General features: G+C 47.1%; 2 protein-coding genes across 4 annotated transcripts in view; both read right to left on the minus strand.

Annotated features, from left to right (window-relative positions):
• The window catches only part of GDPD1 (glycerophosphodiester phosphodiesterase domain containing 1), a 42,661-nt gene extending 30,677 nt beyond the window's left edge, over positions 1–11,984 (minus strand). The window contains exon 1 of one of the 3 annotated variants that reach the window (XM_039368554.1): positions 11,763–11,984. In XM_039368554.1, coding sequence (XP_039224488.1) covers positions 11,763–11,898 — 136 coding nt within the window. In that variant the 5' untranslated portion in view covers positions 11,899–11,984. Of the gene's footprint in view, positions 1–6,372; positions 6,614–11,762 lie in introns of those variants that run through there. The other 2 variants (XM_039368556.1, XM_039368557.1) reach the window with 2 other exon arrangements.
• Positions 11,985–17,753: 5,769 nt separating this feature from the next.
• SMG8 (SMG8 nonsense mediated mRNA decay factor) lies at positions 17,754–26,101 on the minus strand. Its single transcript, XM_039368558.1, has 4 exons — positions 24,106–26,101; positions 21,415–21,560; positions 19,456–20,331; positions 17,754–18,630 (listed from the first exon to the last, which is right to left on the minus strand). Exons 1-4 carry the CDS (start codon positions 26,084–26,086, stop codon positions 18,433–18,435), a joined length of 3,201 nt encoding a protein of 1,066 aa, XP_039224492.1. The 5' UTR covers positions 26,087–26,101; the 3' UTR covers positions 17,754–18,432.
• Between the last annotated feature and the right edge of the window lie 1,182 nt (positions 26,102–27,283).

The raw sequence follows: 27,283 nt of genomic DNA on the forward strand, positions 1-27,283 counted from the left end.
GGTGTGTGATTGTGCGTGGGTGTGTTTGTGTGTACGTGAGGTTTCCGCTTCAACCATTTCCTGGTCCACCACAGGGCTTGTGAGGAAAGGAAAAATTAGTTTATAACGCAATGGGGATGGCAGTCAAGAGGACTATTGTCTAGTCACGTTGCAGCCCCAGGTGTGGGTGACCCCAGAGAACGACTGGATCAACTCTGCCTTTCTCCAATGTGCCATTTTTAAAGCCATCCCATTTAGTGGGTCCCTGTCCTTCCCTGGCCTGTTCTAGATTTCCTTCCAGTTCATTGGGTAACTTGTGATCCTACTGGTTTGGGAGATGGAGAAACTTCTCCATGACTGTTTCTTCATGTTCTGCTCCTTCCTTCTTTCCTCCCTCTACTACTTCTTTCTTTCTTTCTCTTTCTTTCTTTCTTTCTTTCTTTCTTTCTTTCTTTCTTTCTTTCTTTCTTTCTTTCCTACCTACCTACCTACCTACCTACCTACCTACCTACCTACCTTCATCATCCATCCATCCCTCCCTCCCCCATCTTTACTTTTTTTTTTTAACAAATAATTGAAGGTGGTGAAAACAATCCAACACATCGTCTTCCTTCTCTTTTCCTCACAACAACCCAGTGATGTGGCTTGGGCTGAGAGGGACTGGTCCAAAGTCACCCAGTCGGCTTTCGTGCCTAAGGCGGGACTAGAACCCACAACCTCCTGGTGACTGGCCCAAGGTCACCCAGCTGGTTTTCATGCCTAAGGTGGGACTAGAACGCACCGTCTCTTGGTGATTTTGCCCAGGGTTGCCCTAGGTCAGGGATGGGGAACCTTGGCTCTTTTATGACTGGTGGACTTCAACTCCCAGAATTCCTGAGCCAGCCATGCTGAGGGGAAAGGGAGAGGTTTCCAAGCTGAGCCAGGCTGGCTCAGGAATTCTGGGAGTTGAAGTCCACGAGTCATAAAAGAGCCAAGGTTGCCTACCTCTGCCCTAGGTTTTCATGCCTAACATAGGACTAGGACTCATCCTCTCCTGGCGATCAATTCAACGTCACCCACTGCTTTCATGCGTAAAGCTGGACTAGAACTCACCACCTCCTGCTTTTTTAGCCCGGGGGCTTCCCCACCTGCAAACATTTCGGTCCGGTAACCCCTATCTTACCTCAGATAGCTAAAAGCAAAGGTCTCTGTCTGAAGGCCAGGCTGCCTATCAAGGACTTGTTAATTTCTAATCTGGAGTTAACTACTCTGCCTGGGATGGGTGAAGCCAGCCACACTTTGCCCTTTGCTTAGGGGACACCAATCTGGGATTATAATTTCTGCCGTCTCCTCATTCTTCAAGCAAAGAGACTGGTAATCCTCAACTTAAGATCATCCATTTGGCAATGGCTCCAAATTACACGCACTGCAAAAAGCAAATTACAGCCAGTCCTCTCATTTACGACCGTCACAGCATCCCCATAGTCACATGATCAAAATTCAAGCACACGGCACGTATTGATGACCACTGCAGCGTCTTGTGTGATGATCGCCATTTACGACCTTCCGCCAAGCAAAGTCAAACCGAATGCGCTTAAAAAAACCACCAGGATTTATTTAAGCGGCCGCAGGTGTTCGCTTAACGAACGTGGCCAAAGAGATTGCAAAACTGAACGTGACTCACCGAACAACTGCTTTGCTTAGCAACAGAAATTCTGGTCCCAGCTGTGGTCGTAAGTCGAGGACTCCCTGCCCGTGCAAATAATACATGAGCAAATTCAATCCAAGGCGTGTAAACCAAGGTGACGCATGTTAAGAACCCCGAGCTAAATGCTAAGTATGAAAGAACATTTGATTTTTGCATTTAATCAGCAGCAACAGTGGCGGCATTCAAAGCAGCCCAACCTTTTGCATGTCAGGGAGAAATACTCCAAGATTAAAAAGCACATTATGTTCATTAGCAGCGGGGATATTTGCTCGGATCAAAGTAGCCACATCCTTCCCTACAAAACAGCCAGCTTAATGAGGAGAGACAAGGAAATGCAATGTTTGCCTCTCGTCCCAACTTCACATAGTGGCAGAAACAGAGATGGAAACCTTTAATCTTAGGGTTTTTTCCCTTCCTCTCCCTCCCCTTCCCTATATGTAGTTGAGGGACTCCAAAAAAGGGTCTAGGACAACTCTCCACAGCCAACTCACTGGGGCCAAGTCGCTGGACACAACTCTCCACGGCCAACTCACTGGGGCCCGGTTACTGGGGACAACTCTCGACGGCCAATTCACCGGGGCCAAGTCGCTGACGCAACTTTCCACGGCCAACTCACTGGGGCCAAGTCGCTGGACACAACTCTCCACGACCAACTCACTGGGGCCAGGTTACTGGGGACAACTCTCTACGGCCAACTCACTGGGGCCAAGTCACTGGACACAACTCTCCACGGCCAACTCACTGGAGCCAGGTTACTGGGGACAATTCTCCACGGCCAACTCACTGGGGCCAGGTTACTGGGGACAACTCTCCACGGCCAACTCACTGGGGCCAAGTCGCTGGACTCAACTCTCCACGGTTGTTTCCAAAATCAAATACAGGTAATCCTCCCATTACAACAGTTCATTTAGTGACTGTTCAAAGTTACAACGGCACTGAGAAAAGTGACCTAGTACCGTTTTTCACACTTACGACCGCCGCAACAACCCCGTGGTCACGTGATCAAAATTCGAAGGCTTGGCAACCGACTCATGTTTATGACAGTCGCAGTGTCCCGGGGTCAGGTGATCCCCTTTTGTGACCTTCTGACAAGCAAAGTCAATGGGGAAGGCAGATTCACTTAACAACCGTGTTTACTAACTTAACAATTGCAGTGATTCGCTTAACAACTGTGGCAAGAGAGGTCGTAAAATGGGTTAAAAACTCAACTTGTCTGTCTTGCTTAGCAACAGAAATCCAGGGCTCAATTGTGCTTGTAAGTCAAGGACTAGCTGTATATCACCTTCACCTCTCCTGTGGCCTTTTAAGGTAATCTAAACCGCAAAGATGGCTCCTTTCCTAGAAATGATCTTTTAGCAGTGGTAGAAGGCATGTATTCGGATCCTCCTGGCAAAAAGCTGTTGCTTGGAGACCTTGAAATCTTTTCTCCCACCCACCCGCAGGTCTGGTGAGGAGGTGAAAAGGTTGTCCCCCCCCCTTTAGGAATTGCACTAGGACAGGGGTAGGCCACCTTGGCTCTTTTATGACTCGTGGACTTCAACTCCCAGAATTCCTGAGCCAGCCATGCTGAGGAGGAATGGAGAGGAGCCATGCTGGCTCAGGAATTCTGGGAGTTGAAGTCCACGAGTCATAAAAGAGCCAGGTGGCCTACCCCTGAGTTAGGAAGACAGCTTGTTTGAAGACCCTTGCCCTAGACCAGGGGTAGGCCACCTTGGCTTTTTTATGACTCGTGGACTTCAACTCCCAGAATTCCTGAGCCAGCATGGCTCAGCATGGAAACCTCTCCCTTTCTCCTCAGCATGGCTGGCTCAGGAATTCTGGGAATTGAAGTCCACGAGTCATAAAAGAGCCAAGGTTGCCTACCCCTGCCCTAGTCAGTCTCCTTCAAGATATGTGAACTCAATTTCTGAGGACCACGTTTGAAGACAAAACAGTGACAACACTGGCTTTTGTGAGAAAAGGGATGCCTAGGAACGTGATCCGGCAGGATTCCGCTTGTGAGGCTTATCTCCCAAGGACTGGGACATGTGAACGATATTTGCTTCCTGTTAACATTGCGGAAGTGGAAAAACTCAGAATTGTGCAGCAGGTGCAGGAGAAAACAGTCTAAACCAGGGATAGGCAACCTTGGCTCTTTTATGACTCGTGGACTTCAACTCCCAGAATTCCTGAGCCAGCCATGCTGAGGAGAAATGGAGAAGTTTCCAGGCTGAGCCATGCTGGCTCAGGAATTCTGGGAGTTGAAGTCCACGAGTCATGAAGAGAACCAAGGTTGCCTAGCCCTGCACTAGTCTACCGAGATTCTCAGTCATCCAGGTCATGGTTGAAGGAAATAAAAGTTATTTTTTTAATAATTGTAGAAATAATTGTAGAAATGTAATGCCATTATATGAAACTGTCTCTTTAGTACAAATGTAACACTGTAACACAAATGTAACAATCCAATGACCAAATGTTTACTATTTTCTGCCTAAAAAAATCCTCCAGACACAGGAACTTACACTTTGAGTAGAAATCCTACTATCGAAGAGGGGGATTTTGAGCCAAGGTGAGAATTACAAATAAACAAGATAACAGCAGATGGCCGGAAGAGGTCAGGTTAACAAAGTACAACTTCAGAGTACATCTATAAAGATGAAAGAGCTGCTTAGATGTGACATGCATTGTACGGGTATAAAATGCAGATCTTGAAACCAGGCCAGTGTGCTCCTGGAATCCAATCCATAGGGAAGGATCCAGGGGGCTGCGTTTGCAAACGCTCCTCTCTTCTATTCTTTCTCTTTTATTCTATTTATGTTATTCTCCAATAAACCTTTGTTTTGTTAACCAGACTTGTCTTCGTATTGTAAGTATCAAAATTTACGGTTTTTGCATCTCACATGGTTGTCTCAAAGGTGCTTTTTTTCTAAAAGGCAATTGGACTTTCTTGATGTTTTTTTCTTTTCTTGGAAAAACGTCTCGCTTCTCATCCAAGAAGCTTCTTCAGTTCTTCTTGGATGAGAAGAGAAGCATTTTCAAAGAAAAATAAAAAAACGAGGAGGTCCAGTTGCCTTTTTGGGAAAGAAAAAAAAAAAAGCACCTTTGCACAAAGGAATTGCAAACAGGAGAACATCTGATGTCTGCTCAAGGTCACCGACTCCATCCTTGTGTGTGTGTGTGTGTGTGTGTCTAGGCAAACCCCACAGGCCTTGGGAAGGTCACGCTGGGCCCCACGTAGGCTATTCCTGAAGAAATTGATCCCATGCGGTCCGGCAAAGGCTGCCGGCTCCGTGATTGTGCATCTGCCCCCTTCTCTTTGTTTAAAAGCTCTTGGGTTGTTTACAAGCCGAAAAGACTACAAATCTTTGGGGAGAGGCCTGACTTTTACACCCTACTGTACTGATGGATGCAATTACCCAGCCAAGCAATTAATAAGAGCTGGATAATACAGTGTACCATTAGGGAGGGCTTTAAAAAAAATGGGACAATGCAGAGAGGATAGTTTTTATGCTCCCTACATTGTATTGTTTTGAAAATCCAGCTGCTCTTTTTCTCTCCTGTAAGGCAGTTTATTTTAACATTTTACTTCAAGGATTAAGAGTGTCTGCTAGCAGAGGCGCAGTTGGAAAGAAAGAGGGGGAAGGAAAGTTGTACCCCATAGTTTTAGAAGAAGGAATCTTGCTTTTAAAGAACAGCCTCTAAGATGCATAACCAGAGAGGCAGAATCCAGCTGGAATATATGGGCTTAACAGAGCAAAGTATGAGATCTAGAATAACACTCACAAACTTGCCCAGAGCCTCCTGGATTTTATTGCTGTAAGCTGCTGGGAAGGAAGGAAGGAAGGAAGGAAGGAAGGAAGGAAGGAAGGAAGGAAGGAAGGAAGGAAGGAAGGAAGGAAGGGAGGGAGGGAGGGAGGGAGGGAGGGAAGAGAAAGAAAGAAAGAAAGAAAGAAAGAAAGAAAGAAAGAAAGAAAGAAAGAAAGAAAGAAGAGGGAGGGGAGGGGAGGGGAGGGGAGAGGAGAAGAGAAAGAAAGGAAGGAAGAAAGAAAGAAAGAAAGAAAGAAAGAAAGAAAGAAAGAAAGAAAGAAAGAAAGAGGAGGGAGGAAGAGAGAGAGAGAAAGAAAGAGAAAGAAAGAAAGAAAGAAAGAAAGAAAGAAAGAGAAAGAAAAAGAAAAAAGAAAGAAGGGATGGAGGGAGAGAAAGAGAGAAAGGGAGAAAGAAAAAGATTAGATAGATAGATAGATAGATAGATAGATGAAAGAAAGAAAGAAAGAAAGAAAGAAAGAAAGAAAGAAAGAAAGAACGAACAGAGGGAGAAGTTATGAATAAAACTACCCTCATTTTGCAAAGCAGGGCTAAACTGAGACTGCAATCTTTTTTCAATAACAGGATGCAAATGGCTCTCCCGAAGACAAATAGCTTGATTGACATGCTTGGGAAAGCAAAGAGGAAGAAAAAGAGATTCAGGAAGATGTAAAATAAGAAAGGCAACTTCAAAGGGAGATTTAAAAAAAAACATTCAAATTAAAAACATCACGAAAAAGGTCTCTGCATCCATCAGGGCCCAGGTGGTGGAAAAGCAGAAGGGCCCAGTGATAAACAATGGAAGGGGGAAAAGGAGGGGGAAAAAAAGAGAAGTTCAGGAAATAAAAGCTGTCTTCAGGGACCACAGGAAGGACAAAGCTAAGGCTACGCCATAAAACAGGTGACAACTATACTGTAATTACCTGCTGCAAGATGACAGCAATATGTCACTTACATTTGCGGATTGACATATATGCAAATCCTTCTCGCTAGCGATTAAAATCTCAGGTTGCAGCTTGCTTCGGGAACGGGACTCCAGACACGAAGAGGAAGGCAGCAATCTCCACCCCATTTTGGGGACAGAGGCATAGTGAGGGACAGACTTCAAGGTTAAATTTGAACTTCAAGGAGAGAGAGACAGACAGACAGACAGAGACAGAGGGAGGGAGGGAGAGGAAGGGAGGGAGAGAGAGAGAGGGAGGGGGAGGGGAGGAAGGTAAAGAGAGAGGGAGGGGAGAGAAAGAGAGACAGGAGGGAGGGAGAGGGACAGTGGGGGAGAGAGAGAAAGTGAGAGGCGGAGGGAGGGAGGGAGAGAGAAAGAGAGAGGGAAAGAGAGGGAGTGAGGGAGAGGGAGGGGGCATAGTGAGGGACAGACTTCAAAGTTAAATTTGAATTTCAAGGAGAAAGAGAGAGAGAGGGGGAGGGGGAGGGGAGGAAGGTAAAGAGAGAAAGGGAAGGAGAGAGGGAGGGGGAGAGAAAGAGAGACAGGAAGGAGGGAGAGGGGGGAGAGAGAGAAAGTGAGAGGGGGAGGGAGGGAGAGGTGAGAGAAAGAGAGCGGGAAGGAGAGGGAGCGAGCGAGGGAGAGGGCATAGTGAGGGACAGACTTCAAGGTTAAATTTGAATTTCAAGGAGAAAGAGAGAGGGGGGGGGAGGAAGGTAAAGAGAGAAAGGGAAGGAGAGAGGGAGGGGGAGAGAAAGAGAGACAGGAAGGAGGGAGAGGGGGGAGAGAAAGTGAGAGGGGGAGGGAGGGAGAGGTGAGAGAAAGAGAGCGGGAAGGAGAGGGAGCGAGCGAGGGAGAGGGCATAGTGAGGGACAGACTTCAAGGTTAAATTTGAATTTCAAGGAGAAAGAGAGAGGGGGGGAGGAAGGTAAAGAGAGAAAGGGAAGGAGAGAGGGAGGGGGAGAGAAAGAGAGACAGGAAGGAGGGAGAGGGGGAGAGAGAGAAAGTGTGAGGGGGAGGGAGGGAGAGGTGAGAGAAAGAGAGCGGGAAGGAGAGGGAGCGAGCGAGGGAGAGGGCATAGTGAGGGACAGACTTCAAGGTTAAATTTGAATTTCAAGGAGAAAGAGAGACAGAGGGAGGGAGGAGGGAGGGGGAGAGAGAGGGAGGGGAGAGAGAAAGAGGGGGGAGGGAGGCAAAGAGAGAGAGGGATGGGGAGAGAAAGAGACAGGAGGGATGGAGAGAGGGAGAGTGGGGGAGAGAGAAAGTGAGAGAGGGGGAGGGAGGGAAGGAGAGAAGAAAGAGAAAGAGGGAAGGAGAGGGAAAGAGAGAGGGGGGGGGGACAGAGGGAGAAGGAACTGTCTTGCCAAAAATCACACCTGCTTTGTTTAGCATCCTATTTATCTGAAAGGAAGACTCCGCCTAACCTTTCTCTGCCATCTGGAAAATCAACACAGAAAATCCTCCTTTATCCTGGTTTGTTTTTTTTTTTTTCCTTCTTCTGTTTTTCTTCCTTCCCAGCTAGCTAACCCATAATAAGCAACCTGGAGATCTGAAAGGCAAAGAGCGATTTTTAGTTCTCCTTTCAGATGAACGGAGGATTTGACAAGGCACTCCCGCTCACTCGATAATAAGCTGAGCCTTAAAAAGCTTCGGAGTGGGAAGGAAGTGCAGGGAACACAAAAGCCTCGTGGTCCTTTTAAAGGAGAGCAGATGGATAAATATTTCGAGACAGCCTTGAGAAGACACTTCGTCTTCATCGTATCTCGTATCATCGTATCTCGGTCGACGCCGGTTCCACAGAAATCAGAAATTCCTTTGGCTTTGTTCCTCAACAAATCCTAATCTCTGCAAAGGATCTCTGGCTTCTCCCTATTCAGTCCATCTCCAGTATAATATTTTTCCACTCAGGCAGACCTATCCTCCCCCCATGCTGTTCTCTTTAGGGCCAGCAACCTTATGCAAACTACAGACGGGGGAACAAAACGTACCGATCAATAATAAACAGAAGAAAAATAAAAATAAAACAGTCCTGATTTTCTTTTACAGAGACATCCCGGTCATTGTTCCCCTTTATTATTCAGGTCTCCAAATGCCTCAATCGCTTTGTCTGCATTCTCTCACTTTAATTCTCCCCCCCCCCCCCCAGATTGCTTTCATTCAGAATTTTGCAAAATTTCTCCCCAAACTCTCTCTGGTTCTTCATAGCACTATCCACTTTCAAGAAGTGAGATGGTATCAATTCATACACAAAGACATTTGATGTGTATTTAAACCTACACCTCTCACTTTCCTGCATGGATTGATCAACAGAACAGGATCAGACCCCCTTCGTTCAGATATAGTAGAAGATTTTTTCCTTTTTGACTTTAGTTTCCCAAACACACAGCATATTTTTTCCTTCCCTCCATTTTCCTTCCTTCCTTCCACCCTCCCTCTCCTGCTCTCCTTCCTTCCTTCCTCTCTCCTTTCCTCCCTCTTCTGCTTTCCTTCCTTCCTTCCTCTCCTTTCCTCCCTCCCTCTCCTGCTCTTCCCTCCTCCCTTCCTCCCTTCTCCTTCCCATCTCCTGTCCTCCCTCCCTCTCCTGCTTTCCTTCCTTCCTCTTCTCCCTCCCTCTTCTGCTCTTCCTTCCTCCCTTCTCCTTCCCATCTCCTGTCCTCCCTCCCTCTCCTGCTCTCCTTCCTTCCTTCCTTCCTTCCTCTCTCCTTTCCTTCCTTTCCTCCCTCTCCTGCTTTCCTCCCTTCCTCTCCTTTCCTCCCTCCCTCTCCTGCTCTTCCTTCCTCCTTTCCTTCTCCTTCCCATCTCCTGTCCTCCCTCCCTCTCCTGCTTTCCTTCCTTCCTTCCTCTTCTCTCTCCCTCTCCTGCTCTTCCTTCTCCTTCCTCTCCTTTTCTCCCTCCCTCTCCTGCTCTTCCTTCCTTCCTTCCTCCCTCCGTTCCTCCCTTCCTTCTCCTTCCCATCTCCTTTCCTCCCTCCCTCTCCTGCTTTCCTTCCTTCCTCTCTCCTTTCCTCCCTCCCTCTCCTGCTCTTCCTTCCTTCCTCCCTCCCTCTTCCTCCCTATCTTCTTTCCTCCCTCCCTTCCTGTTTTCATTCCTCCCTCTCCCTCCCTCTTCCTTCCTCCGTTTTCTGCCGTCCTTCTCCTCCCCTCCCCCTTCCTTCCCTATTTAATTGTTCTCCCCATGTAGTCCCCTCCCATCCCAATCTTCCATACACCAAGGTCATCACAAAATAGGCCTGCGGACCTTGATCTCCATAGGACCTCATGCCTTGGATCGAAGCTTTCACACGGCCCTTGTAGTAAGCTAGAGAAGATCTAGGCTAGATTATCAATGTTACATGCAGCCCTATCACATGCAGCATCCTTTGCCAACAGTAATAATAAAAAAAAACCAATCCTGGACAGTTGGGCTACCTTTTCGCCCACAAATATAATCAACACCCAGTTTTATCCCAACCATGCTCACACAACACCGTGCAAGCTAGGATCGCTAAGTAAAAATTACCTTGCAAGCCAACATACAGTTGCCTGTACCATGCCCCATTCAGAGGTACATGCAGTGTATCCACGCTACTATAAAACAGATAATTAGAAATCAGCTTTTTTGGGGGGGAGGGGAAGAAATCCCATAGCATTTATCATATTCTCTACAGATACCCCACCAGATAGAAATTTATCTTATCTTGTCCTCACTCTAATCTTACTCAAAAAATATAGAAGCCGCTGAGAGTCAATGAGGGACTGGGGACAACGAGATGGGCGGCATATAAATTTGACAAATAAACACAAATTATTCCCCAGAATACAGATCTTCTGACTTATTTTTTTGGCTCAACAGTGTCTCTCTTAATGATCATCCCCGCAAAACATACATCAAGGCCCCCCAGTTTATATTCTCCTAGCTCCGCTGTCTTTTCACTGGCTGAAAGTCTCACAACCTGCCCTCTTGACTCACACCTCCCCCCCATCTGGCAATCAATATCGAATTATTGTGGTCTGCCACAGCCAACCTTTTATAAACAAAAAGCCCATCCAAATGCTATTTAAAAATGATCCACTATTTATTTATCAAATTTATAGGCTGCCTGTCTCACTGTCCCCGGAAGACATCGTTCGTTTATTTCTATCTGGTGGGGGGGGGGTCTGTAGAGAAAATGATAAACACTCTGAAATCTCATTCTTCCCCCCCCCCCCCAAAAAAAAGCTGGTTTCTAATTATCTGTTTTATAGCAGCATGCATTCTGGCACTGTTGGGAAACTATCCGAATTCTGCCATTTAAAAATGATCCAAATCCTATCAAACCACTATTGTCAAGCTATCTAGATCCTTTCCAGTTGCAATTTAAAAAACGATCCAAATCCTATCCGGCCACTAGTTAAAAACGATCCAAATGTAATGAATAACTAGATAAAATATGCTCCAAAATATTTCTTTAATGCACCAAGAATTAAGAAAAAAAAATAGCCTAGCGTTTAATAATCGTAACAGGTAGAGGAGTCCATAGGTGGATAAAAAAAAAAAATGCCAACTCCAGTCTAAAGATCTGGCTGGCTGTGCGATGATCCACAATAATAAAAAAAATATTTTATTATTTATTTACTATTATTTTATTTAATTGATACAGCCGCCCACTCACGCTCAAGTGACTCTGGGTGGATTTAAAAAAAAAAAAAAAGCCAAATCCAGTCTAAAGATCTGGCTGGCTGTGTGACGATCCACAACAATAACATTTTTATTTTATTATTTTTCCACAACAATAAAATTTTATTTTATTATTTATTTACTATTTATTTTATTTAGAGAATTGATACGGCCACCCACTCACGTCCAAGTGACTCTGGGTGAATTTTTTTTTTTTTTTTTTTTTTTTAAAAGCCAAATCCAGTCTAAAGATCTGGCTGGCTGGTGCGACGATCCACAATAATGAAATTTTATTTTATTATTTATTTACTATTTATTTAGTTAATTGATACGGCCGCCCACTCACGCTCAAGTGACTCTGGGTGGGTAAAAAAAAAAAAAAATGCCAAATCGAGTCTAAAGATCTGGCCGGCTGTGCGACGATCCACAACAATAACATTTTATTTTATTTTATTTACAGAATTGATATGGCCGCCCATTCGCTTGCAAGTGACTCCAGGCGGCTAAATTATCAAATCAGATTTAATATATAATATATATATATATATATATATATATATATATATATATATATATATATATATATATATCCAAGCTTGGCAAATGGGGCGGAATTCAAAACGCCCCCATTCTATGCAGAGAAGGGGAGGATGGGGAGGGGGCAAAAAGACGGTCGGCCCCCCAAAAGGACCCTCTTTGACGCCGAAAAGGACGCTTTCGCGCAGGCGTTGCTCTCACCTCCGCGGTGGGAGATGTGCCGGCACCGGAACCGGTGGCGCTTGCGCCGGTGAAGCAAGCCGGGGAATTTCAGCAGGAGAGCCGAGGTGAGGAGATAGCCGCCCAGCGTGGAGACGAGGTAGAAAACGGTCGACATGGCCGCGCCGTCATCCGAGAGCCAGAGCTATCCCGCCGAACGACCGACCGGCGCGCCTCTCCCGGCCCTTCTGAGCCGGCAGCCTGAGGAGACTCGCCACCACGCGCCGCCCCGCCCACTCCGACCGCCGCCGTTACCAATCGCGGCGGGGCAGGAGGGAGCGCGAGCGCACCCGCGCACCCGATTGGCCGGGGAAGGGACGTTGGGGAGAGGGGGGAGGGCCTGCCGTCAGAAAGAAAGAAGCCGAGACACAGACAAGAGAGAAAAAGAGAGAGAGGGGCGCGTCAAACTCAGGGGATGAGGTCAGAGCGGAAGTAACGGTTGCTGAGTGACGGACGCGATGGGAGACTGCGGGGGGGGGTTGTTTCTCCCACCATTAAAAAAATGCCTGGATGTCTTTTATGATCGTTGCTGTTATTGTTATTCATTCCAGGGGCAAATGGTGGAAATCTGGCCCGGGGGCGGGGGGAGCAATGCATGAACTCAATAAATAATATTAATTTTAATTGTGTTATTATCTGTAGGGGAAGGGGTTCCCTTTCCAACTGGGCAATGGTGGCTTAAGAAGGTGGCTGTCCTAATGCTCTTGAGCAGTGGTTCTCAACCTTTTTAATGCCGCGACCCCCAACTGGTCGTAAGTCAAGGACTACTCCACCGGTCGTAAGTCGAGGACTACTCAACTGGTGCAGCACCATTTGCAGAATGGGACTTTTGGCGGGCTCAGCAGGGCAGAGACAGCCTGGACAATTCCGATTGGCTTTTGAAAGCCAATAGAATTAGACTCTATTCAAGAGAGTCTATTCTATTGGCTTTCAAAAGCCAATAGAATAAAAGAGAGTAGCACAGCTCAGAAAAAGGGGGGAAAATGGCGGACTGCGTTGTTTGGCGCCCCCTCCCCCCGTGAAATGGTCGTTCGACCCCAAATGGGATCCCGACCCACAGGTTGAGAACCACTGCTCTTGAGGGAAGTTAGCTCAGAGAAAGAAATATTAAAAGGGCAGAAAAATATATTTTTCCTCAAAAGGATTTTTTTTAAAACCAAACCTGGCCCCAAAGCTATCTCTCTGCCCCAAGCAAGAGCTAGCCCCATACAAATGCAGATGTAAAAACATCAGAAAGTTGAAGCCAGAGCACTCAAGAAGACAAAGAGAAAATCTGCATGCCCCACCAAAACTCTAGGAGTCATTAGCCTCATCACCTGGGAAGCAGGATATGATAATAGGATTAAACCACAGATATCAAGGCCTAGAAAAACACTCAGAAATAGCCTCAAGGTTCATGCCACAGGAACAGGAAACTATTCCAAACAAGGCTAGAGGGGGTATAAAAACCTACTGCCCATGTGTTCAACTCCTCTTGCCTCTCTTCTGCTCTTTCTTGCAAGGACCATCTTTCTGCTTCTTCAATAAACTGTAACCTTCTTCCCAAAGCAGTCGCCATGTTGCTTATTTATCCGCAGCTTGGATGAACCAGGATGAAGACTTACTTCTGACACTCTCAACAAGTCCTTTGGTCTGATGATGAGGAGGAGGAGGAGATAACAAAATAAAAAGACCTGCAGGTATAAATAGAACAACTGTGGCAAAAGAAAGCAAAGGTAGTCCAATAATCATAACAACAACAGAACAGAAGAGGAAAAACAGAGAACATAACAAAATACAAAGACCTGCAGATAGAATGACTGGCAAAGGAAAGCAAAGGTAGCCCCAATAATCACAGGCACTTTGGATGTGATCCCAAAACTGGAGCATACTTGAATGACATTGGCATTGACAAAATCACTGTTAGTCAATTGCAAAAGACAGCATTGCTTGGAACATCTTCTATCCTGCAACCATAACTTTTAACACCATCAAAGAACAACATCTGTCTATCCCAAGTCGTTGGGAAGCATTCAAAATAAAATGGTTAAAAATAGATAAAAATGCCAAATCCACTTTAAACATCCAGTTGACTGCATGATGAACCATAATATATAATTTTATTGTTTACTTTATGATTTGGTGATGTGGAATAGCTTGTCTTTAGAAGTTGTAGGTGCTCCATCACTGGAGGCTTTTAAGAACAGATTGGACAGCCATTTGAAATGGTATAGGGCAGGGGTAGGCAATCTTGGCTCTTTTATGACTCGTGGACCAACTCCCAGAATTCCTGAGCCAGCCATGAGTTATAAAGGAGCCAAAGTTGCCTACCCCTGGTATAGGGTCTCCTGCTTGAGCAGGGGGTTGGACTAGAAGACCTCCAAACTCCCTTCCAACTCTGTTATTCTGTATTTTCATTGTACACCTTGCAGAATCATGCTTTGTGAGAAGGGTGGCATATAAATGCGATAAATAAAAATTGTGAAGAAAAAAATAGCACACTTAATTCTCCAGCTGCAACCAAAGATGCTTTACAGATTTTCAGGCAACTTTATCCCACCAAGGTCAAAATGTCTGGTCTGGTAGGAAATGTGCCACAATGTGATCTATATTGTTAATCTCTTGGTTAAGGGTTACGTTTAGTCGTCTTCACAATCATGTTTCACAGCACAAGTTACAACCATATTGGAACCTGCCCATTATAGTTGTAACTTCTGATGGGTCTTAAAAGCGTCTTGTGAATGACCTGATTTTACAACCCACTGTGTGGCAGTCCCTAAGCAAATGGCATTGTCATAAACCGTTGCGGTCGTTAAGCAAATGCTACGGTCACTAACGGAACCAATGGTTTGCTCTGGGTACAGTTTTGCCAGACTGGAAAAAAATGCCAGGGATTGGCAAAACCACTATACTAGGCGTGACTGGGATACTATATACAGCCATAAATGCAGCCTGCTTACCAAGCACCCAAATTTCAGTCATGTGATCACTGGTGAGGTGGGAGGTCTGACCTTTAGAATGTCAAATCATAGCCTCCCCAGGTAGGTCCAACAAAATGTCAAATCATAAGCCTCCCCAGGTAGGTCCAACAAAACTTCAAACTGTTTGAAAGTTGTAAGTCAAGGGCTAAGAGATTTTACAGTTACCACAATAACCCATTTTTGCACAATTATACCAGTTTCACCACCTGGATTGTCTGAACTAAATTGGGTTGCCTGCCTTTATGTTGAAATCCTAAAGGGAAAAAGCCACTGAATATTTCTCTGAATAAAATCTGTGCTCCAAAAAAACTGGAGCAGCGGCGGAAGGAATGGCTATATTGAAAAGTTTTAGTTATACACAAAGACAGCCATTTCTTGATTAAAATGAGGTCTTTCCCACATCTTCCACTGCAGGGCAAATTCAGGACACAATTCCAGCTGTATCCATGTACAGAGGCTGTTTATGTATTTATCAAATTTATATAACTGTCTATCTCATGCAGGTTGATTTACAATCATTTACAATCAGCTTGAAGTTACAACAGCATTGAAAAAAAAAAGTGATTTAGCGCTGTTTTTCACACAATCATTGCAGCAACCCTATGTCATGTGATCAAAATTTGGGAGCTTAGCAACTGGTATGTATTTGTGATGATTCCAGTATCTTTGCGATCTGACAAGCAAAGTCACTGGGGAAGCCAGATTCATTTAAAAACTGTGTTACAAACTTAGCAACAGTGATCCACTTAACAATTGTGGCACAAGGTCATAAAATGGGGTAAAACTCACTTCACAAAACCATCTTGCTTAGCAATCCAAATTTTCAGCTGAATTTTTGTCATACGTTGAGGATAATGATGATGATGATGATGATGATGATAATAATAATAATAATAATAATAATAATAATAATAATAATAATAATAAAGTTGGAAGGGACCTTGGTCCAACCCCCTGCTCAGGCAGGAAATCCTATACCATTTCAGACAAATGGCTGTCTAGTCTCTTCTTAAAAACTTCCAGTGTTGGAGTATTCACAGCTTCTGGAGGCAGGTTGTTCCACTGGTTAATTGTTCTCACTGTCAGGAAATTTCTCCTTAGTTCTTAGACTACCTATATATGACTCTGGGCAGCTTATCAACAATTAAACCCTAGTACAGTACAAAAACTATAAAAAAGGAAAAATACAGCAATTTAAGAATATATATATATAAAAGCATATAAAAACATCATAAATACATGAAACTCACAGCCCACAATCCTGTTCAACAATTCCTATAGCTCTTGAAACGGCTCACTTACTTTCATATTAAACTTTGTGCCAGTGTATTTATGTACATTTAACTATGCTCATTTTTGCCTTGTCCCTTGAATTAATTTCAGCCCATCCAGAATGATTGTTTGCTTAACCTGTTGCCAAACCTGATTTTGATCTATTGCAAAAATGGCTAGCTTTTGTTTTATTGAGTTAATCATCTGTTTCGTGGAGATTTTCTGGGTTTTGATTGCAATGAAACATTTAAGAGCGTGTCTGTTTCTTCAACATTTCCTACCCAGCTGTTTTCATGTACAAGTCCCCTCACTCTTCAAAACTGCCAGGTGTAATGAATAATACAGTAAAACATAACACTTATTTATTGCACTAAAACCTTCATTTTTAATAACTCACAAATTTTCTTAAAAATTCAGCAACGCAGCACGATTCGTCCTTTTTCTTGTAATGCGTATTGAGAAATCTTTTTTCCTTGTCCGCTAAGATATGGAAAATGTTGGAGTATTCGGCATTTTGGCGGCATGTGGTAGGCACTCTCACATGATGGCTATATTGGGTCTAGAGTTGAAGGCATTGGGCTAGAAACAAGGAGACGGTGAGTTCAAGTCCCACCTTAGGCATGAAAGCCAGTTAGGTGACTTTGGGCCAAACACCAAGAGGCTGTGAGTTCTAGTCCTGCCTTAGTCATGAAAGCTGGCTGGGGTGACTTTGGGTCAGTCATTTCTCTGTCATCCCACCCTGCCCCACAGGACTGTTGTGGTAGGGAAAATGGAAGGCAGAGGGGGTATTAGATACGTTCGCTGCCTTGCGTTATTTATAAAAATAATAAAGGTGGGATTTAAAAAAAAAAACTAACACCCCATCCAAGCCTGCCCACCTAACTACAGAACAAATCTGCATAAGACTTGACATCCATGGGTAAGTTTTAGAAACATCTCCTCACCTGGTTCATCAAGGCCTTCAACAATGCCAGTGCTTCTAATGTGCTGCCTAAATAAACATAAATTTTGGGCTCAGTTGTGATAGTTGAGGACTATCAGTACATCAATCTGCCCGAGGGCTAAGAACTCCTAAATCAGCGGTTCTCAACCTATGGGTCACGACCCCATTTGGGGTCGATCGACCATTTCACGGGGGGTCACCAAGCAAGGCTGCCCGCCATTTTTTTTCCCTTTTTCCAGCGGGTGCCTTACCTCTCTTGGGCTGGGCCAGCTGGTGGCCCAGCCGGTGGTCGGCCTGCTCCGTCTCTGCCGCTTGCCAGCTATGCTTTGGCCGGCGCAGGGGGCGGCACCACGCATGCGCAGCGCTCCCGGGCAAGGAAAGTCCTCGACTTACAACCGGTTGGGTAGTCCTCGACTTTCAAACAGTTTAGTCCTCAACTTACGACCGGTTGGGGGGGTCGCAGCATTAAAAAGTTTGAGAACCACTATCCTAAATCTTTTATATAATCCTTACGGAGAACTGCAGAATGCCAAGTGGCACTTTTATTCAAGCGGGCTGCGAAATGCCTCTGTTTTTATTTGGATTTTAATCCTTTCGTGTTCTACAGTGCTTCTTTAATGTCAGGTACTTATGGTTTCTTATCAACTTAAAGAAGAAAAGAAGGATATTAGGAGACCGAGTTGCATTGAGTTATCAGTTTCTCAACCATGACCACTTGAGGACCTGCGGACTTCAACTCCCAGAATTCCCCAGCCAGCAAGTTTTGTTTGGAAATAAAATGGAACAGTTACAATGAACAATTGGAGGAAAAATGCTTTATTATATTTTTTTTTTCTTCCTTCATTACGATCAACAGAGCATGGCATGCCGAACCTTCGCTGTGCTATACTGCTGACACATCCACAATGATAATACCACAAACAGGACTTGGCACTTAACATGCCATATCAATACCAAGACTTTTTTTTTTTTTTTTTTTTGCTGTATGGTGGCTCTGCTCAGTGAAACCAGTGATTGCTGCAAGCACACCAGCTGAATGCAATCAAAATCCATTATTTCAGCTCTGGCTGGGACAAAGTATTATATTTTTTAAAAATAATAACGGTCATAGTAAACTCAAGAATTGCAGATCCAGTTCAGAGAGTTAAGGTTATTGCAGGGGTCCCCAATCTCCAGGCTGTGGCCTGTTTGAAACTGGGAGAGATGGGCAAGCGTGCATGTGCGCCCGCCACTTGCACAACTGAAGCTTCGTGCATATGCGCAAGTGTCCTCTACTCGTGCGCTAGCGCCATCTGCTTGCACGTGGGGTGCTCCACACACAAGCACACGCGCTCTCCGCTCATGGAAGTGGAGGGTGTGCGGGCCCACTGCTTCCACAAATGGAGCTGTGCGCGCGCATGTGCGCCTGCCACTCACATGCCCCCCCCTACTCCTGCTGGGCCAGGACGCCAAGCTAGAAAGTTTGGGGACTGCTGGTCTATTGTATCACGGCCTTGAGGATTCCACGAAGGATCTTGTAATTCATCAATTGCTGGTTCTCCTTCGGAGGGAAGCAGGCACCGCGTTCCGTCACGTAGGCGTAAGGGAAGCGAAGAACCCACAGCCCGTCGGGGGGCAGAGTTATCTCTTGCTTCTCTGGGTAAAATATAGGGCAAGGAGGCGGCCCTGGCTGTACCTGAAAGAGATGAGAAAGAAGCAGCTTTAATTTTTGGTTCCTTTTGCATAAAGCACATAACAGATTAGAGGTCAGCAGGGTAACTATGGGCCGATCACCAGGAGATGGTGAGTTCTAGTCCTGCATTAGCCAGGAAAGCTGACTGGGTGACTTTGGGCCAATCACCAGGAAACAGTGAGTTGTAGTCTCACCTTAGCCATGAAAGCTAGCTGGGTAACTAGGGGCCAATCACCAGGTGACAAGTGATTTCTAGTCCCGCATTGGTCATGAAAGCTGACTGGGTGACTTTGGGCCAATCACCAGGAGACAGTGAGTTCTAGTCCCGCATCAGCCAGGAAAGCTGACTGGGTGACTTTGGGCCAATCACCAGGAGACAGTGAGTTGTAGTCTCACCTTAGCCATGAAAGCTAGCTGGGTAAAAAGGGGCCAATCACCAGGAGACAGTGAGTTCTAGTCCTGCATCGGCCAGAAAAGCTGACTGGGTGACTTTGGGCCAATCACCAGGAGACAGTGAGTTCTAGTCCTGCATCGGCCAGGAAAGCTGACTGGGTGACTTTGGGCCAATCACCAGGAGACAGTGACTTCTAGTCCCGCCTTAGGCCCAAAAGCCAAATGGGGGACCTTGGGCCAGTCCCTCTCAGCCCAACCCACCTCACAGGGTTGTTTTGGGTAAAATAGGAGGAGAAAGGCATGTTAGATATGCTTGCCGCCTTCATTTATTTGCAGAAATAACAAAGACGGGATAACGAGCGAATTAAATGTAGAAAGATAGAAAGGTAACGCATTGAGAACCAACTCAATGCTCAAGGATTCTACATGTCTTACCTGGGGGGTCAATATTATTTGCAGGGGAGCATCAGGGACCACCACAAAGAGCCTCATCAGCTGAGCATAGTGTGGCTTAAGTCCTCTCCCTGGATTGGACGATAGGATGTAAAGGGGCATGTCGGAATTGAGGGCTTTGACGGCCGATTCTTTAGGTCCTCCACCCATCACTTTCATGATCTTTTCCGGTCCCGAGCACATGAACCTCCGGCCTCGGGCATCTTCGTATTCATAACCCACAAAAGCCCGAGCAACGTCGTCCCTCCGCCTTCCTCGGCCCATGACCACTGCACTCCGTTTTCCCGGAACAGCCTTGTTAGGGGCCGGCCAAGAATTGGTATCCAGGTCTCCATCTTCATCCGTCCGCGTGCGGATGACAATGTCCCAGGGCATTAAGTAGTTGGTGCCCAGGATGAAGCCTTGTTGATCCAAGCCGGCGTGGAAATTGTAGGCTTTGGCAGGGCCCAGCTTCACCAGAGACCAGCTGGAGAAAGTGGGGAGAAGACCCTTGGGGCAATTGGAGTGAAGCATCCCGGGCAGATATTCTACCGTGGAAGGCTGGCGATCCACCAAGCTTGCTCTCTTTTCCCCTTTCGCTTCGGACGCTGCCCCATGCGCTTCGGTGTTGTTGCCTCCACCCTGTGGGTCTGCAGGGTAAGTCCCTAAACTATCTGTGGATTGATCCAGACTGAGGGCCAAGCTGAGGCTGGTGCTGTCCCCCTGAGTTTGGGGTTCCTTGTCCTTCAGCTTCTCAGCTTCCCCTTCGGGGGGGCTGGGGGAGGCCTCGTTCTTGGCCGGGGCTGGATCAGGCGTACTGGGCTGAAACACGGGGAAATTGATATGCTCCAACTTCCCGCAACATTTCTCTTCCAGCAGCTGTAACGAGAGGGAAAAAGAGAGCGGGAGCATGAATGATGAAGTTCGAAGGAACACACACATCCATAACCTGTCAGCCTTCAAACATATTAGGGCTGCACTCGTAGCCTACCTGGAAGGGCCATTCAAACTACAATTAATGCAATTTGCTCTGAGTGGCCCCTAAGTGACTTTAGTAATAAATTTAGGGAGAAAATAATGGTACAGGTAGTCCTTCACTTGATGGCTGCAGTTGGGAACCAGAATTTATGTTGCTTAGCAAGGCAGTTGCTAAACGAGCCATGCCAATCACTAGGAGTCAGTGAGTTCTAGTCAGCTTAGGCACGAAAGTCACTTGGATAAGTTTGGGCCAATCACCAGGAGATGGTGAATTCTGGGCCCGCCTTAGGCATGAAAGCTAGATGGGTGACTCCGGGCTAATCACCAGGAGACGATGAGTTCTAGTCCCGCCTTAGGCATGAAAGCCATCTGGGTGAGTTTGGGCCAGTCACCAAGAGATGGGGAGTTCTAGTCCCATCTTAGGCACGAAAATCAGCTGGGTGACTTTGGGCCAATCACCAGGAGATGGGGAGTTCTAATCCTGTCTTAGGCGTGAAAGCTAGATGGGTGACTCCAGGCCAATCACCGGGAGATGGTGAGTTCTAGTCTCGAATTAGGCACGCAAGTCAGCTGGGTGATTTTGGACCAATCACCGGGAGACAGTGAGTTCTAGTCCTGTCAGCAAGGTGACTGTGGGCCAGGCCCTCTCTCCCAACCCACTTCACAGGATTATTGTTGTGGGGAAAATGAAGAAGTTGGGTTCGATATATTCACCACTTTATTTATAAAAATAATAAAGGTGGGATCCAGATAAATAAATGAAAAATAAAATAAAAATAAGGGTGTAGCTCGAGGGGGGGGTTCTTGGCAGGTTTAAAACCAACTCCGATAACAATCCAGATGGCTTAGCTTGCTGTGTGAATGTGACCTTGGGTCTAGCAGGCCCTGTAAGACACAAGCCTTCTTATCCATTTCAAAACTGAAAAGCTGACAAACCAGTTGTGGATCTCTCTTTCCTGGAGAGAAAGGGATTAAAGGGATTACCTGATAGAAATCATAATTTGCAGCTTTGATGTCAAAGGGATCGTCCCGGGGTGCTTGTTTTCTCCCGCAGTTGCAGGCACCGGTAGAACGGGCCCGGCTGTTATGGTACAACACGGGCGGATTCCGATCCGGTTCCGTTTTTTCCCCTACACAGAAAAGTGGCAAGAAAGAGTCAAATGGCATCGTTTTCATTCCTTTGCAACGGTTCGGTTGGATGGTTTTGCTTCTTAGACACAACTGTTTACATTTTTGTTTGGCCAAGTGATGTATATCTTTTCCACACAAAACTGTCAACCTACCATGTTTCAGCAGCCACAAAACAACAACTGCAATATTCCAGCTTCGAGTTAGGTTACTGGATCATTACCAGTCCATTTAAAAAAAAAAAGAGGGAAAAAAAGAGAATCTCCTGGATGTGGTATCAGCCCTTTTTATCCTTTACAAAAATGCTGTCACCTCATGATTAACCCGTCAGAGGGCTGATCACAGCATGATCTTTGATTATTGGATTATTAGAGAGCCAGTTTGGTCTAGGGCAGGGGTAGGCAACCTTGACTCTTTTATGACTCGCGGACTTCAGCTCCCAGAATTCCTGAGCCAACCATGCTGAGAAGAAATGGAGGTTTCCATGCTGAGCTATGCCGGCTCAGGAATTCTGGGAGCTGAAGTCCACGAGTCATAAAAGAGCCAAGATTGCCTACCCCTATCTTAGGACGAAGATTAAGAGCAGGGGTCTTCAAACTTGCCCCTTTTATGACTCGTGGACTTCAACTCCCAGAATTCCTGAGCCAGCCATGCTGAGGTGAAAGGAAGAGGTTTCCAAACTGAGCCATGCCGGCTGAGGAATTCTGGGAGTTGAAGTCCATGAGTCATAAAAGAGCCAAGGTTGCCTACCCCTGGTCTAGTGATTAAGGCACAAGGCTATGGGCATTTCCCCTATGCTGCGTTCATGTGTTTGAGAGGGATGAGAGGAGAAGAAGGTGTAGGGAGGAAGTAGGATGGTAAGAGGAGAAGGGGAGGGGAAGAGAGTAGGAGGGGAGGAGAGAAAGAGGAGGGAAATAGGGAAGATTTTAGAGAGGGTGGACGTGGCCTGGGGGGAATGGGCAGGCGGTACCAATGGTTATGAATTTATTTTATTCCAAAATTGTATTTTGTATGATGTACAAATGGGAAAAAAATAAAATAAAAACTTTAAAAAAAAAAAAGGCACAAGGCTAGAAACCGGGAGACCGTGAGTTCTAGTCCTGGCTTAGGCACAAAAGCCAGCCAATCAGTAGGAAACAGTGAGTTTTAGTCCCACCTTTTGCATAAAAGCTTGTTGGGTGGGTAAATCACCAGGAGATGGAGAAGTCCTACCTAAGCTATGAAAGCTGGCTGGGTGGCTTTGGGCCAGTCACCTGGAGGCGGTGAGTTCTAGTCCTACCTTTGACATTAAAGCTAGAGGAGTGTCCTTGGGCCAATCACCAGGAAATGGAGAGTTCTAGTCCCACCTTAGGTATGAAAGCTGACTGGGTAATTTTGGGCCAATCACCTGGAGACGGTGAGTTCTAGTCCTGCCTTAGGCATCAAAGCTGGCTGGGTGACTTTGGGCCGATCACCAGGTGACTGTGAATTCTAATCCCACCTTGAGCATGAAAGCTGATGATTTTGGGCCAATCACCAGGTGACTGTGAGTTCTAGTCCTGCCTTAGGCATGAAAGTGGGCTGGGTGACTTTGGGACAGTCCCTCTCCCTCTCAGTTCAACCCACCTCAAAGGGTTGTTGTTATTGTAGGAAAAATAGGAGGAGGAAGGTGTGTTAAGTATGTTCACCGCATTGAATTATTTATAAAAATAATAAAGGGGGAATAAAAAAAATGTAAAAGTATTTACGCTTTTTACATAAAGACATAATTACTGATATGTTATAAATCTCTGTACTTTCAGGGTTAAGGGGCAATAAAATTTGGGAATAACAGACTCCCCTTTCCTATGAACTATCTTTACATCAATATTATATTGTATTCTGAAGAACGAAGAGGACTAGAAACCTTAAAGGAAATGCAAAGCTGTGTTTTGAGCTTCGTGTGCTTTTGGAAAACCTGTTTTACCAACAAACCTGTTTCCCCAACCAAAAAGGAAATCATATATACATGCATAGATACAGAACTGTAAAAAAAAAAAAAGATGTTGAGACTCTAGAAAGAGTGCAGAGAAGAGGAACAAAGATGATTAGAGGTCTGGAGGCTAAAACATATAAAGAACGGTTGCTGAAATTGGGTATGTCTGGTTTAACGAAGAGAAGGACGAGGGGGTACAGGATAGCAGCCTTCCAGTATCTCAGGGGCTGGCCCAAAGAAGAGGGAGTCAAGCTCTTCTCCAAAGCGCCTGAAGGCCGGACAAGAAGCAACGGGTAGAAACAAATCAAGGAGAGAAGCAACCTAGAACTAAGGAGAAACTTCCTGACAGTTAGAACAATTAACCAGTGGAACAACCTGCCTCCAGAAGCTGTGAACGCTCCAAAACTGGGGGGTTTTAAGAAAAGATTGGACAGCCATTTATCTGAAATGGTATATGATTTCCTGCCTGAGCAGGGGGTTGGACCTTCCAACTCTGCTATTCTATTCTATTCTATTCTCAGATATTTGCTTCTAAGAAGACCACAATGTCCTTTGATGAGTTTTTTTTTTACTCCAAAAAGTCCTGAACTCACCTGATTTGGGCAGCAAATGAAATTTATGCATGCAGTGCTGGTCTGTCAGACTCCGCTCTTCACACAACTGGTGCCCATTGCTCCAAAATTTGTAGCAGTCTTCGTGCAACTGCAGGGCATACTTGTGGAAGGCCGGACCCCGTGCGTGTTGGCTGTAGACCCTCAAGGCCTGGGCCAGCTGGCTCTTGTGGATGGTCATGGTGTAGTTATGGGGCAGGTTGGACTGGTAGGCACTATGAGCCATGGGAAGGGCTTTCTGACAGCGGTTTTCGGAAAACTTGGTGTCAATGTCCAAGTAGCCCTCCAGGACCTTGATGCTACCCATGATCTTGGAGGTCAGCTCTCCACCGAGCGAGGATTCATTCTCCTTCCCTTCAATGGCCACCTCGTAAAGCTTCAGGGCCGTGGTGACCCACTTCTGGTAGGTGGGCAGCTCAAAGTGGGAAGGTTGGGGGTTCCTCCCCACGCTGTCGTCAAAGCCCTTTTTGCAAAGGACGAGCTCCACATGCTGGAACAGGAATTCCTTTAAGGTGCAATCCACCAATTGCCCGGAGCAGCTGGAACTGCTGCTCCCGCAAGTGCCACCGCTACTTTCGGCGTGGAACGACAACTGCTGTCTCCCGTGACGCATCATGTGGTACCGTCGCGGCCCCGCCAAGGCCGGGCCCAGCGAGGTGTCGGTCTCCCGAGCGGTGCAGTTGTTTCTCAGCTGCTCCAGCAAGACAGCAATGGGGTCCTCACCCTCCTGGGCCCCACCGGCCACGATGTAGACAAATGCTTGGTTAGCCGGCACGGTGAAGAGGCAATTGATGCTCTGGTTGGTCAGCACCCGGCTCTTGCGGAAGATGCGGTAAATCTGGTCCTCCAAGGCATGCTGCAGCCGTCGTTTGGGCGAGTGCTTCTTGGGGGGCGGCTTCTCCAGCGGGCCCCCCAGCTCCTGCCCTCGGCCCGGCGGAGGCTCCACCTTCAGGGCCCGGTTGAGCTGGAAGAGGAAGAGCAGGCGAGGCGGGCACGGCCGGCAGAAGAGCTTCCAGTCCTTGCCAACCGGGCAGTCCTTGATGGCGGCTTTGAGGATGGGCAGCACCTTCTGCCGCAAGCCGTCCAGAGCCCGGAAGACCCGGTCGTAGGTGATGTCGAAGGAGGAGGTGGGATGCACCATCAGCAGGATGTGACAGACGGAGAAGAGGTAGAGCAGGTTGAGGCAGTGCATCTTCTCCTGCTGCTTCCAGAACTCGTGGGCTTCGGCGTGGGGCAGCGGCGAGCCCGCCTGGGCCCCCAAGCTGGCAGAAGCCCGGAGCGAGCCCCCCATGGCTTCCAGATCCTTGCAAGCTTGCAAGAGCTGGTGGCTGTCGCTGATGGCCGTGAGGACCAGGTAGAGCACCTTGCTCTCCTGGCTGTAGAAGGCCTGCAGGTGGTTGTAGTCGCCCTGGAAGGGGCTGGCCGAGGAAGAGGAGGAGGAAGAGGAGGAGGAGGAGGAAGGGCGAGGGGGGGAGTCAGCCACCGGGTCCGGGCTTGCTTCAGCGCCGCCCCCGGCAGGAGACCCGACCCTCCCCGCGCCGCCCTCCCGCTGGAACAGAGGGAAGACCTGCCGATCGCAGACCGTGTTGACCAGCGCCGACTTCTCCGAGCCCAGCTGCAGCGCCGTCTTGCCGAAGATGCCTACGACGCAGACCTCCTCCTCCTCCCCCGGGGGAGCAACCCCGGGGGAGGCGCCGCCCGCAGCAGCAGCGCTACCACCAGCAACCGGGGCGGCCGACGGAGCCGGAGCAGCGGCGGCAGGAGCAGCGGCGGGTGCCCCGGCCAGCAGCAGCTCATGCAAACTCACCGGGCCCTGCACGGCCGCGCCGCCCACCATCCTCCGGCCTTGCACGGCGCGCCGGGTCCCCGCGCTGCCGTCGGACCGGCGACTCCCCGCTCCGTCTCCGCGATCGGCAGCGCCTCCAGCCGCGGATCCGCACCCGGGAGAGGCGTCAGAGCGCATGCGCGGAGATAGAACATCCGGCGATGCAGCGGCAGCCAATCCGAACTCGCCTTCGGGGAGAATTGGATACTTCGCGTTCCACGACGGTAGATGTAAGAAAAGTTAGAGGGGTAAAAAGCCAGATTGCAGGACAGACTTCCGGGCTCCCGTGATGGTTAGTTTGCATTTAGAATCAGAATTGGCAGGAAGGGACCTCGGAGGTCATCTAGTCCAGTTCCTTGCTCAAGCAGGATTCCCTATATCAGGGCTCTTCAGACTTGGCCCTTTGATGACTTGTGGACCAACTCCCAGAATTCTCCAGCCAGCATCCATCCATTTATATCATTATCTAATACAGTGGTTCTCAACCTGTGTGTCGGGACCCCATTTGGGGTCGAACGACAATTTCACGGGGGTCGCCAAACAACGCAGTCCACCATTTTTTCCCCTTTTCCTTAACTGTGCTACTCCCTTTTATTCTATTGGCTTTTGAAAGCCAATAGAATAGACTCTCTTGAATAGAGTCTAATTCTATTGGCTTTCAAAAGCCAACAGGAATTGTCCAGGCTGTCTCTGCCCTGCTGAGCCCGCCAAAAGTCCCATTCTGCAAACGGTGCTGCACCAGTTGAGTAGTCCTCGACTTACAACCGGTTGAGTAGTCCTCAACTTATGACCGGTTGGGGGTCACGGCATTAAAAAGGTTGAGAACCACTGATCTAATCCATCCATATCTATCATCCATCCATCTCCTTCATTGGTATCTCTCTCTCTCTCTTTATCTATCCATCTCTCACAAGTCATAATGTCCACAAGTCATAAAAAGGCCAAGTTTGAAGACCCCTGTCATATAGCAATAGGAATAGCACTTACTTATATGCCGCTTCACAATGCTTTACAGCCTTCTCTAAGCGGTTTACAGAGTCAGCCTATGGCCCCCAACAATCTGGGTCCTCAGTTTACCCACCCAACTTTGAGCCTGTGAGAATTGAACTGCCAAACTGATGGCAGCCGGCAGTCAGCAGAAGTCGCCTGCAGTACTGCATTCCAACCACTGCGCCACCACGGCTCTTATGAATGCAGAAAGATGATGAATTGGAGAAAAAAAAACAAAACAATTCAGACCCCTGCCCTATATCATTTCAGACAAGTGGCTGTCCAGTCTCTTCTTAAAAACCTCCAGTGATGAAGCTCCCACAATTTCTGGTGGCAAGCTGTTCC

The sequence above is a fragment of the Crotalus tigris genome, unplaced genomic scaffold (assembly GCF_016545835.1).
Source record: "Crotalus tigris isolate CLP2741 ecotype Arizona unplaced genomic scaffold, ASM1654583v1 scf7180000020823.416525, whole genome shotgun sequence".
In the NCBI taxonomy this organism is placed as follows: Eukaryota; Metazoa; Chordata; class Lepidosauria; order Squamata; family Viperidae; genus Crotalus; species Crotalus tigris.

Coding starts and splice junctions, on each gene's coding strand:
- SMG8 (XM_039368558.1), bottom strand. CDS start 26,086: ATGCGCTCTGACGCCTCTCCCGGGTGCGGATCCGCGGCTGGAGGCGCT. Junction 20,332..21,414: donor CAAATTATGATTTCTATCAG/GTAATCCCTTTA, acceptor CTCTCGTTACAG/CTGCTGGAAGAGAAATGTTG. Junction 18,631..19,455: donor AAATAATATTGACCCCCCAG/GTAAGACATGTA, acceptor CATCTCTTTCAG/GTACAGCCAGGGCCGCCTCC.